The sequence below is a fragment of the Drosophila montana genome, unplaced genomic scaffold (genome assembly GCF_035044405.1).
Source record: "Drosophila montana isolate Dmon_TW-CO22-7 unplaced genomic scaffold, ASM3504440v1 contig_1505_1, whole genome shotgun sequence".
In the NCBI taxonomy this organism is placed as follows: domain Eukaryota; kingdom Metazoa; phylum Arthropoda; class Insecta; order Diptera; family Drosophilidae; genus Drosophila; species Drosophila montana.
In genome coordinates this window covers 2,916,472-2,929,333 of record NW_026996452.1, presented here as the reverse complement: position 1 = coordinate 2,929,333, position 12,862 = coordinate 2,916,472, and the positions used below count along the sequence as shown (strand labels likewise).

The window sequence follows — 12,862 nt, the reverse complement described above, 5'->3', positions numbered from 1 at the left end:
ATGCCATTCCACATGTTATTCGCAACCAAACTTACGAATCCATTTATGACTGTAAGTCTGACCTTCATTATAAACTATAAAATCTTATAACTTTGTCATAGCTTTACCGATTGCAATGGATAATGTCAGCTAGTATAATTATGTAGTTATGAAAATTTCAATTAAAATAATATTCAAAATATTTTTAAAATATCTAGTCGAGCATAAGACATATTTTATATAGTTACAAGTAAACTTTATTATGCTTTTCTTTATCAAAAGAACAGACTTTTTGTTGTCAGAGTGTCTTTAACAATCTTAATGAAAACATTTATAGACTATATATAAGTGAGCACACTTTTGACACATTTAGTTAAAAACATTTCAGACAATTCAAAACACATACAATTACATTAATGTAAGAATTTGCACAAACAATTTTTTAAAAACTTTTTGCTAAGTATAAAAAAGAGTATAAATAGTTTTTCTTTGGCATATTTTTTGAAAAATACGCACATAAAAATACAAAAGAATGTTAAATACAATTTTGTAAATCGATAATGAATGATATATATGTATATATATAAAAGAAAATGGAATATATTGCGTTTGGGGCATGAGAGAGCGTTGTAAAATGTAACAGAACAGAAAGAAAGAAATTTACAAAAATAATTTCAACAACAACGTCTCTTTGTTGTAAGTAGAAAACATTAATAAAGCATGAACGTTATATAATTATAAACGATGACTCGGTATTTTGATTTAACATGATTTCGCTGTTTAGGTAGTTATTATATAATTTGATTTTGTTCTTGAAAATAATTTCAAACGAAAGCCTTCGCCTGCGCCAGCATTGGCAGCGATTAGGAGCTTTGATTAATAACTTGCACATAGTTGGCTGGAAAGAGGCCATAACGATTCTTGCACAGGCCACGCCACCAGCCGTCATCGATTTTCTCAATGTGTGTAATGACATCATCGGGATCAAAGGATATTTCATCATCATCAGCTGCCTGGTAGTCGTATAATGCAATTGCATGGGTTCCAGTGTCCTCTAGATAGTCCGCCAAATTGTCCGAGTTGGCATAGATTGCCTCCTCGGACGCACCCGCCGAGCCATTTGCTGCTGGTGTGGGTGAAGTAGCAGCTGGCATTGGCGACGCCGACTTGAGCTCCGCCTGGTTTTGATAGAGCGGTTCCGGCTCCGGCTGTGGCTCCGGCTGCGGCTCTGGTTGTGACTGCACCTGCGCCTGCGGTTGAGACTGCGGCTGCGGCTCTGGTGCGGGCGTCTGCTCAACGGCTGACACATGAGCTGGCGATTGAGGCTCGCTTGACGGTGGCGTTGCAACAGTCTCAATCTCTATTTGGGGCACCACATCCGGCGGTGGTGCGCTGACTTTCGGCTCTGCTGCCACAATCTCTTTGACCACAGCGGCTGTCGGTGCGGCGGGCTGATCAACTACAGCCGGCTTAGCTGCTTCGACGGGCGCTGGCTCCTTGGGTATGACAATGGGCTCCTTGCGTGCTGGTGGCGTCTCTGTAACCGGCGACTGCATTTGATTAAATGCACTAATGGCATTGCCTATGCCACCAGAGCGTCCAGTTTGTATGGCTGTTCGGCTGCCCTTAACGGGCGGCGTGCGCGCCTCCTCGGCTGATGGCAGCGGCGTGTTCTCCACAATCGTTTGCTTGGCGGCTTCCTCGCGATCGCGTTTGTCTTTAGCTTCACGCAGACGTTTCTGTTCCTCGGCACGCTTGCGTGTCTCTTCCTCGGAGTTTTTGGCCAAATTCTCGAATTTGGCACGCAAATTTGAGGGCTTGGCGCCCTCAATGATGGGCTTGACTTTGTGATCCACCTGACTGGCATGCTTTTGCGGCGCCTCAATGTGATCCCAGCCAACGGCTGACTTATCCTTGCGATCCTCCTGCACGCCAAATTTGCCGCCAAAGCCTTTAGAGTAATCTGCAAGAAACAAGGTTTAGTTAACTATGAAGGCAATTGCTATTGGAGGATAAGCTCACCCTTCTGCGACTCGTGTTTCTCCACCTTTTCGATGTGATCCCAGCCAACGGCTGACTTATCCTTGCGATCTTCCTGTACGCCAAATTTACCACCAAAGCCCTTAGAGTAGTCTACAGAGGGGTTTTTTATAAATTAAATAACTGCTTAAAGAGTTTTTGCTACCACTTACCCTTTTGGGATTCGTGCTTTTCCACCTTTTCGATATGATCCCAGCCCAAGGCCGATTTATCCACGCGATTCGTTTGCACGCCGTATTTGCCGCCAAAGCCTTCGCTGTAATCAACCTGCGAGGCGTGCTTGTCCACTTTGCCTTGGTAATCATGGCCCACCGCCGATTTGTCCATGCGATCCTTTTCAACGCCAAATTTTCCACCATAGCCGTAGCCGGCATTTTGATCCTTTAACAATTGTTTTTTCATGTTGAAGTCCGATTTTTCCGTCTCTTCGCGCAGCTTGTCCATGCTGATGTAGTTTGGTTATTAAATATTTATAACGGTACATTGACCTAAAAAGTGACTCACTCAATGGCTCCACCTCCATCGCGTCCGCTGCCATCAATTGTCTTGGAGCCCCAGCGCTGCTCTTGTTCGCTGACATCGTTAACGAAGTCGGGATCCGTTTCCCAATCATCGTCCTCGGCTGCGCTTGTTGCTTGTATCTGATGGCCGGCACTTGCTTTCCACATACTGGCTAATTCTTATCTGCATTCAACGTTGGCAGCAAAGATAAAAAAACAATGACAGGTTTTTTTTTCGAAGAAAAATGTTGATAGTGCAGGGAGGGGCTGGTTCCGTGGAGCGTTGAAATGGCACCCTTTGTGCACGTACTTACGGAGGTGAAATATTTCTCAAGGAGTTTGCAAAGATGCGAGCGAATTTTGCAACACTTAAATTTGAAGTCTTAAACTTTAAACAATAAATTTAAATGCTATGGAGCTGCACAGTACGCAAAAGTTATTCTTAGTGAACCGGTGGAATAATCGAACTTGTGAAATCGATTTACTTTCGTTCTTGTGAACTGCATCATGCATCGTAGTTTCAGTGCTGTACAACGCTTTAATGCAAAGTGCGCGGTAACAGTTAATGCGCCCACGCATTTGAAATTTCCTTTATTTGTCAAACTTACTATAGCTAGGCATAATTATAACATAGTTTTATCTTTCGGCGATAAGACCTTTATCAGCATCAGTCAGCTTCCAGACCAATGATTCATGCATTGCTATTTCGCGAACAAATGTGTGTATGTAACATATGAGTGCGCAAGTTGAGATCAAAAATAACAAAAGCGATCGAATTTTGTAAGCCATACACATACATGCATACGTACCTACGATTGAGAGAGCTTTTCACAACGCAGTCATGACAATATCGTGACGTAATTATATGACAACAAAGCTCTCTGCTCTCAAACTCTCTCTCAGTTTTACAGCCAGCGGCTAGCACAGGGCTGCAGTGATGTAATTCCGAAACTGAATATTTTATTTATTAATCAACAAATGGGTTTATTTTATTTTATTATTATGCAACAGATTTTATCTTTTTATTTTTTAATATATGAGAATTTATCTTTTTTATGTTTGCATATATTAAGCAGAACTTCAAAACAAGAATATAAATGCATATATATAAACCATGAGCTTGCCAAACATAAGGCAATAGTTCCGCTCTTTAAATATTGCCTGAGGCCCTACCAACGCCTCCACACCCATTAAGCTCTCGCTGTTACTCTCGGATCCGATACGCCGGTTTTTGGGGCGCATATAAAACCACATGACGAGCGCACAACGGTTTCAGTATTTATTTCACATCGCTAAGAGCTCGCAACGTTTAACGTCCCCAAACTTTGTACGTATTGTGTGAGAATATCACTAGGTAAATTTTTAGAATTCCTCTCTAGTTACTTTGTTTATTTTTGCTGTGTCTTTTGCATGTATGCATCTACACACATACATATGTATGTTTATATAAATGTACACACTCATGTCTGCTCCGATTAAAGTCAACAAGAAATTCAAGTGAAAAGTAAAAGGCAATCAAGAGTGCAAACAAAGTGAATAAATAGGTTTGTTTTTAACATTATAAAAATTTTTGGGCGCGGCAGAAAAAGAACAGTTTTTATACGTGGCTCATAGTAAACAATTGTTTTCTTTATTATAATACAAAAGACACACATACATAAATACGCTAGTACTATATTTGTATGTAATTTGGCACATTGTCTGATTTGGGTTTAAAAAAAAGTGCGCTGGCAAAGATGACATCATCAAAATGTTCAAATGAAGCTGCACAAAACCTTTAGCGGCGCGCTCTCAACGCGCTCTCTCTCTGTCTCCGTCTCTCTTTTTTCTGCTCTCAATCGCAGACGCGTGCGACTTTTCCAGGCAACGTTTTTTTCAGTTGCCTTTAGATAAGCTCAAATTTATACACAGATATACAACATACATATATACAGACACTTGATGGATGTTTAACTGTCGAAATTTAATTGAATTTGTCTGCTCTCAGCCTCCATCTTTTTTCCAAGTATCAACTTAGTTTTCTGATATCTTGAGTGCCAATCAACTCAATTGCTCAATCGCGAATCTGCTTTGGGTACAGTGAAAACTTTGTACATGTACTACTCGACCGCATTCCATTAAAAATAAATAGCTCGGTAAATGTATATAATTGCATGCACATTATATGGTGCGTCATCAAGGTTTATAACGAAGCTGTTAGTTGACTTAAACTTGCAAAATGTAACAAATTAAAAAGAGCAAAAAGTTAAAAAAAAATAATAATAATCAAGGTACAGTCAGTCACTACAAGTTGAAATAAATTATTTTTTATTAGCTACATGAAAAGTTTATTCACACATTTTTACCATGTCACGAGCTTTTGTAGTTTACTGCTACAAAAAAAAACCACAAAAGTCATATTACAAGCATAAGTTAAAGCTTCGCTAAACATTGCGGTTAGCATATAACTTTCCAGAAAATCCAGTTTCTGTTTTACGCTCAGTTAAGACGCTCCGCCCAGCCGCCAATGCTTGACGTCACAGTTAAGCGCTCTTGAAAATCAGCTCATGCTCATTATGATTCATGATCAGTGTCTCAATTAGTTGGGCACTCGTTCTTATGAATCCGACAGCTATTTATAAACACATTATTAGCATTCAATCCATGGTATTGTTGACATATTTCTGGAAGTGCCTTGCAGACTCGTTCTTGTAGCGCATTCCAAAACAACTTTTCCAGCTCTTTCTTGTTGCGTGTTCCAAATCAGAATGCTAATTTATAGCTCAACAGAGAATCAGGCAAACAGACGCTTCCATGTGACGTATGTGTGTGTGTGTGTGTAAATTATAGCGAACCGGTTCCAGCGCTAACTTTTGGAAGCACAAGCATTTTTTGTTTGTTTCTTATAGCTTGCTCTTTTTGCTTATACATATGTATGTACATATGTAGCGCTGTGCAGAGGCGTTGCTGTCGTGGTTTGGAACCGTGCCACGTCATTTTTTTTTGTTATTTGTTAGTTTCCAGTTTATTTTTTTTTTATTGACTTTCTAGGCCTGGTGCTGCATGTACATTTTTTTAGCTGTTGGGTTTTGTGTTTGTGTAATTTATCATAGCAAAAGTTTGGACATGTTGATTTTTGTTATTTCCCAGGCATAAAGCAAATTGAACATAAGTAATACTTTATAAAAACTGACAAAAGCAAGAAAAAAAAAGCGAGTTATAAAACATATTTCTATATTCTCTAGCACAAATGAGATCATCCGAAGTCCCAGTTGATTTTATTCCAGAAAAAAACACATTTATTACGCATACGCACCGCTAACTGCACCCACAAGTTTTCAGCTTATCAACTGACCCAAGCCCAAGCCTATTTTTGTTTTGAAACTTTCACTCGAACACGTTGCGTTGAACTCTATAAAAAAAAAAAACAGCTGCAGGGCAAACGGAAAAGCATGTCAGTTTTGTTGTAGTTGCGTTGAGGCGCCACAAATACTACGCGGCGTATGCGTAATGGCCCAGACACGAAGCATAGTGCTTACTTCTCATAGTTGATGATGTCATGCGGGCGGCAGGTTTCTGCATTCCCATAGCTATTTTACACGCCAACTATACATAGCCTGACCTTGTCGTAGTCCAATTTACAAGCCTCTTTTTATAATCAACAGGCCTCTACTTTAATCATTCGCACATTATGAATTATGTTTTTGCTTGTCTGCTTTGCATTTACAGATTTTGAGCAACCATCAAACAAGCTAAACCAGAAGCAATCATGAGCTCCGCTGAGTACTATCCATTCAAGGTAAATAACATATACATTTTAAAGGTTATCATTCATTACCAAGTGCCCAATTATTGTTAATCAAACCATTAAGTCTTTATCGATTTTCTTTCGAGTACTCAACTCGATTTGCCGTCTTATCTATGTATTTTAAGCGTGCAGATAAAAAATGCTCAGCGAGATATTAGTAATACGAGTATTTCCAGTAAGAGGGCCACCATAAAGAAAATCTATAAAAAAAAGTGTTGTTTTATATTTTAAATACTACGAGAAAAGAATCAATAAATATAATTTTTATTAAAACATTCATCATGTGCGGTAGCCTGGAATTGCTCATATGTCTATAGAAAATATAAAATTGGATGACGAATTTAGGAAGAATACGTGTCGTACGTGAATACAAAACAATTCATTGGCATTATTCACGACACTTGTTCATGATGCATTCATTACGTATTCATTGCACTTGTCAGCAGATATTTATGCTCACGTTTACCCATTCGCATTTTCAGTGCACACCCACTGTTTACCCCGCGGATCCGTTTGATCCCGTCGAGGATGCGGCGATTTTGCGCAAGGCCATGAAGGGCTTTGGCACCGATGAGAAGGCCATCATTGAGATCCTTGCCCGTCGTGGCATTGTCCAGCGTCTGGAGATCGCCGAGGCATTCAAGACCGCCTACGGCAAGGACTTGATTTCGGAGCTGAAGTCCGAACTGGGCGGCAAATTCGAGGATGTGATTGTGGCGCTGATGACGCCGCTGCCCCAGTTCTATGCACAGGAGCTGCACGATGCCATCTCCGGTCTGGGCACCGATGAGGAGGCCATCATTGAGATTCTGTGCACCTTGTCGAACTATGGCATCAAGACCATTGCCCAGTTCTACGAGCAGGGCTTCGGCAGGTCCCTGGAGTCTGACCTTAAAGGCGATACCACTGGACACTTCAAGCGCCTGTGCGTCTCGCTGGTGCAGGGCAACCGGGATGAGAACCAGGGCGTCGATCAGGCGGCCGCCATTGCCGATGCGCAGGCGCTGCACGATGCCGGCGAGGGCCAATGGGGCACGGATGAGTCCACTTTCAATTCGATTCTGATCACGCGCTCGTATCAGCAGCTGCGCCAGATTTTCCTCGAATACGAGAATCTCTCCGGCAATGACATTGAGAAGGCCATCAAGCGTGAGTTCAGCGGCTCTGTGGAGAAGGGCTTCCTGGCCATCGGTGAGTCATGCCTATTGCCATAAATGATTCATTCTGTATTTCATATTGTTTATTAATTGTCTAGTCAAGTGCTGCAAGTCCAAGATTGACTATTTCTCTGAGCGTCTGCATGATTCCATGGCCGGTCTGGGCACCAAGGATAAGACGCTGATACGCATTATTGTCAGCCGCTCTGAGATCGATCTCGGCGATATCAAGGAAGCATTCCAGAACAAGTACAACAAGAGCCTGGAATCGTGGATCAAGGTAAATATTCGTTTTATATATTCTATTTTTGAAATAGCATGCTTAATACATTTGTGGTGTTTGGCACTGAGTATGCACTTAGAAATGTATGTCTACATAGTATAACTGTACTAAATCTATATATAATAAGGCACACATAGTTAATATATTCCCTGTAAACCAGTTCGACTTCCATATAACATTACATTCCATGACATACCCGCAAGCTGTTAACAGCTGTTAAAAACGTTATAAACTTTTCAAAAAAAAAAAGCTTCTATCATTCAAAAGCACTCTGTTAATTACATAGCCATAAATTAACAGAGCATGTATAGTTGCCGCAATTCATGTACAGTTAGACCTTGTTCGTTATTTGAAAACATTCTCGCTCATTAGTTTTTATCGGTTGTACACTCATGTTTGCTTATATACTTACTTCATTTGTGTGCTGCATAAAACATTAAAACTTGCCATATTCTATATTTTTAGGGCGATACATCTGGCGATTATAAGCGTGCCCTATTGGCTATTGTTGGATTCTAAAAAAGAAATCACATGCCCCAAACCAACAATAAAAAAATTGTCACTGTCGTGTCTGTTCCAAGCCTTAAGCACACACATATTGTACAAAATTCGACTATCGAATAGTTAGAACGGATATACATATATGTATACAAATCTTATATGTACATATATATACATATTTATATATATACTATATGATCTACGAATGCAAATGTGGAACACAGATTTTTACGAGCAACGCAGTGCATTTAATGAGGCCTACAGTCGCATCACATGTTAATTAGTATACATAACTTTATGCACAATCATTGCACATAGTTTTATCTCAATTTTAACTTTACCTTTATATATATACATACATATGTCTTGCTCTATATGCAGCTTATGTTTATTGTTTTTTATTATTTGTCTCGAGTCTCATTTGCAAAAATTTCTAAGTTACAATATTGTTAAAAACAAACAAAACGCAACAATAAAAGAAAAGAAAATCTAATTAGGCGTCATTTTGTACTGTAAACATTTGAATTGTATTTGCCGTTGCTTCTTCTTCTTGTGTTTAACAGAAGCAGCTTTTTGCAATGCTTTCTTGCTTGCCATGTTACTAACAGCGCGCTGTTAGCGCTTAACATAACACCTAACACTGGGCCAGCGGTTACTTTTCTTTAGCACCAAGCAACTAAAAACAACAACAAAAATGTATACAAAATAACGCGTTTAATGCTCTGCTCTTTTTACGCTTCTCTCTTCAACGTGTTTACGCAATTTACAACACACAAACACACAGGAGGATGCGAACACTGAAATTGGATATTTGCTAGTGACGGTCGTCGCTTACTAGAAGAGCTGTCGTGCGCCCAAGTATAAGAGTTGTAGGGTCTTATACAACTGTGCAATAGAAATGCCAAATATATGCATTTTCGAAGACAAGAGAAAGAACCTGAAATTATTAGTGTTGTGAAGTGCTTCAATTCCAATTGTAATTCTCATTAAAATGTTTTTTTCATAAAAGTATTTTTGAAAGGCAGCCTCTGTAATAGCGTCTAACGTTTATATATCTCTGCAATCTGCAAAATAAATTTTATTTTAACGTTTCTTTATATTTTGTATACATTTTATTTGTATATTATACATCTCTAGTAGTATTTTGTGCTTGTGCTATTAACAAATAAAAAAGAAAAGCCAAAGGAACAAATTGCAAATTTCCGAGTTTTTAAACCAAACCCATATTTTTTTCGTTTCATTTACAGGATGATATATCCGGCGATTACAGTTACGTGCTGCAATGTTTGGCTTCATACTAAATTTAGTACATGATTTATCAAAATACATTTCATTGTTTGTTGTATTTCTTTCTTTTAGCCAACTTTTAACTTAATATTAAAAATTTTGTTGTGAAAATTCCTAACTACTTGTCTTTTAAATGCCCTTGATTCTTTTGTCTTTTGCTGCGCTTAATTTTAAGAAAGATAAAACCCGTTAACCATTTGAAGATGTGCGGGTAAATACGTCCAGTTGGGGCAAGTTCGAAATTGTGGGCATAGCAGCCACGCCTACTTGGCCACACGCTCCTGGTAGGCGGCCCAGAGACGATCGCGATAGCTGGCCGCCGTCTTCTCCACATTTGAAGCCTGAAGAATGCCGCGTCCAACAACGCCAATATCGGCGCCACGCTCCTTGACCACATGCTCCGGCGTTTGATATTGTTGTCCCAGCTTATCGACGCCCTCATCGATCTTCACGCCCGGCGTTAGCTGTATAAGACCGGGAAAAGCAAAACAATTGGCAGATTGACAGACGACACCAGCCACAAAGTCCACATCGCCGCCCTCGGTGGCAATCTTGTTGCTGTTCTCCTTGTACTTTTCGTCAATCAGATTTCCGCTGGCGGACATTTCGGCCAGCAGGAAGACGCCACGCTCCTTGACAGGATTAGCACCACTGAGCGCCGCTTTCAGACCCTGCACAATGCTGCGGCCAGGCAGCGTGTGCGCTGTCACCAAATCCGCCCAGTTGGCTATCTTATACAAGCCCTGGCCATACTGCAGCGATACTGTGTTCCCAATGTCCGCAAATTTGCGATCCTCCATTAGCAGGAAATTGTGTCGCGTGGCCAGCGCTTGAAGATTGACAATAAAACTCTCACTGAAGTCCGACACAATGTCCACATGGGTTTTGAGCAGGCAAATGTAGGGACCGCACTTGTCGGCCATGTCCAGAATGGCATCAGCCTCGGTCAGATCAGCGGCCAGACAGAGGTTCGTTTGCTTCGTGGCCATCAGATTGAACAGGCGCTTGGCCACCGGACTCTTGGCCAAGTTGGCGCGACTCTCGTAGGTCAGTTTGGTGCGCGAAAAGTCGTTGGCTTCTGTCAAGAGTAAAGAAATTCCAGATATGAATAGATAAGTTATCAGCAAAATTTATCCGACAAAAATAAATATAGGAGACAGCATGATAAGGGCTAAAGACTAGAACCAGACACTGCACGCCGCAATTTATGCTTCTTCTGCCCTGTCTCAGTTTTCAAAATATGTATTTTTTTTATAACTTTTATGTTTATTATGTTTGCATATACCAAAAACCAGAAACGTTTCTCTAAAAGCATTGTAAATAGTTCGGGGGTGGAGAAGGGCAATCGAAGGGGGTATATTACTGATCTTTGTGTAAATTTGATTCTTGGAACTTCCATTCTACGATATATATTGATAATGGATAAAGGGGTTGGATAATCGCTGCTTATCGATTATTTGATAAATGGGAAGATTGTCGCTAGCATTTTGTGAGTCTTTCTTATTAATAAAATGAAACTTTTGGATGTTGGCCGGCTCTACGCCCGCGACTTGATATTCTTCTTCTATTAAAGGGCAATTAAACTTTCTTTTCTTCAATGCCTTTCGATTTTTCTTGAGAATCTTCACCAGGGAGGGATACAGCATTCGTCTCGTCAGCTGTAAAGTTTCTAAAATAAAGAGCTATCGAAAAATAAGATCGAAAAGAGGAAATATGCAAGAACTTTGAATGGAAACTAGCCGAAAAGCTAAATTAACAGGAATATTGATGTTAATCAGAAATATATATACATAATGTGGAGATATTGCATAAATCCATTTGGAATCAATCATCAGCTATTTGGAGTGCTAATAAAATTGGATGCTATCTTGTATCATATCTATGATAGAGTCGAGTGCAGGTCATATATCATATCTGATATGATTAACCATGTTGGACCCGGTCAAATTAAAGCAAATTAGAGAATTTACGAGCTGGGACTAACAGCTGAATGGATAGATATACATATTATATAATTTTTATTGGAGCAGCTGGAATGGGGGCTGGCACTGGGCTGGGGTCGAAATTGGTTCTGGTTGCGGCCCGGATTTAAGCTAAATTAGCACGCGCATATGTCATGTTTATGTTATTGTCTCCCATATCTGGGATCTCCATTCCACTTACCGGTAACGCTCTTATCGCCGCCAATAAACGAGCCATCGCTGTTTATCTGGACTGCTGCAATATACTTGGCTACCGCATCCACCGTGGCCTTCTCGACGTGTCCCGCCTCGTGCAGCGTGTTGAGCAGAAAGGAGAGCGTGAATAGGGAATGCATGCGCACCCCGTGCTTGGCTATATTGGCTGCGCCGCCCTGTTCCCGATCGACGACAACAACGGCATCGTTGACCACAATGCCCTCGCTCTGCAGATCACGGACAGTGTCCAGTATGCTGGAACCGGAGGTGACCACATCCTCGACAATCAGACAGGTGTCGCCGGCCTGATAGATGCCCTCAATCAGCTTCTTGGTGCCATACGCCTTCGCCTCCTTGCGGCGCACCAGCATGGGCGTGTGCTGCTGCACCGAGACGATGGTGGCGAGTGGCAGCGCCGTGTACGGCACGCCGCAGACGTGCTTGGAGCTCAGCTGCAGATCTTTAATGTGCGCCACCAGCAGATCGGAAACAGTTTGCTGTGATAATTATAAGAAAAACAGTGTTCAAATGGTTAATTTTATATATTGTGCCCCCCTCCCTGCACACCTACCATCACATCGGGATAGCTAACTATAACGCGCAGATCGAAGTAAACCGGAGAATTAATGCCGACCTTCATTTTGTAATCGCCAAATTTGAATGCATTGATTTGAAACAATTTGATCGCTAACGCCTTCATCTCATCCGAGCTCTTGGCCATCATTTTGCTGTGTTTCTTTCAAATACTTTAACCTAGACTTAAATCAAGACGACCACGTTTATTCCACACGTGTGAGTTGGCCTGATTTAAAGAAAACACGTCCGACTGCCGCTAAGTATCAACAAACATTAAACACAAGTGTTGCAGAGCGTAGACCAGATGAGCGCCCAGCTCGAATGGCACTGTTAAATTTAGTAGACTGTTAACTTAACATGGTTGAATTGTGATATTGACTTTGATGTACATTTTTTATATACAAAATACAATTTTTGCATTAAAATAGATTTAGTTGGCGTGCAATTAGAAAACTATTAGCACCTATTCCAGTGCAATACATACACTACATTTGCGCTGACCTAATAATAGAAAGCTTGGCCACATAAATCATTCATTTCGTACGACGCTAAGTCACCGCCGCTAATTTGACGCA

At 40.7% G+C, this 12,862-nt stretch overlaps 3 protein-coding genes across 6 annotated transcripts; 1 reads left to right on the top strand and 2 right to left on the bottom strand.

The window, feature by feature from the left end:
• Positions 1 to 213: 213 nt before the first annotated feature.
• Cortactin (cortactin) lies at positions 214 to 2,986 on the bottom strand. The gene is made up of 5 exons (XM_064697917.1): positions 2,834 to 2,986; positions 2,524 to 2,703; positions 2,172 to 2,464; positions 2,002 to 2,112; positions 214 to 1,942 (listed from the first exon to the last, which is right to left on the bottom strand). The coding sequence occupies exons 2-5, from the start codon at positions 2,685 to 2,687 to the stop codon at positions 843 to 845; spliced, it is 1,668 nt and encodes a 555-aa protein (XP_064553987.1). The 5' UTR covers positions 2,688 to 2,703; positions 2,834 to 2,986; the 3' UTR covers positions 214 to 842.
• Positions 2,987 to 3,736: 750 nt separating this feature from the next.
• On the top strand, positions 3,737 to 9,652 carry AnxB9 (Annexin B9). 4 transcript variants are annotated; one of them, XM_064693989.1, is made up of 5 exons: positions 3,737 to 3,873; positions 6,228 to 6,297; positions 6,789 to 7,497; positions 7,562 to 7,743; positions 8,212 to 8,740. In XM_064693989.1, the coding sequence occupies exons 2-5, from the start codon at positions 6,268 to 6,270 to the stop codon at positions 8,263 to 8,265; spliced, it is 975 nt and encodes a 324-aa protein (XP_064550059.1). In that variant the 5' UTR covers positions 3,737 to 3,873; positions 6,228 to 6,267; the 3' UTR covers positions 8,266 to 8,740. The 4 variants fall into 4 exon arrangements, with proteins under 4 accessions (XP_064550059.1, XP_064550082.1, XP_064550074.1 ...); XM_064694012.1 differs by lacking the exon at positions 8,212 to 8,740 and adding an exon at positions 9,495 to 9,652 and having other exon boundaries at positions 3,741 to 3,873; XM_064694004.1 differs by lacking the exon at positions 8,212 to 8,740 and adding an exon at positions 9,032 to 9,340 and having other exon boundaries at positions 3,741 to 3,873.
• r-l (rudimentary-like) lies at positions 9,572 to 12,556 on the bottom strand. The gene is made up of 3 exons (XM_064693953.1): positions 12,283 to 12,556; positions 11,698 to 12,208; positions 9,572 to 10,612 (listed from the first exon to the last, which is right to left on the bottom strand). The coding sequence occupies exons 1-3, from the start codon at positions 12,433 to 12,435 to the stop codon at positions 9,798 to 9,800; spliced, it is 1,479 nt and encodes a 492-aa protein (XP_064550023.1). The 5' UTR covers positions 12,436 to 12,556; the 3' UTR covers positions 9,572 to 9,797.
• Positions 12,557 to 12,862: the final 306 nt, after the last annotated feature.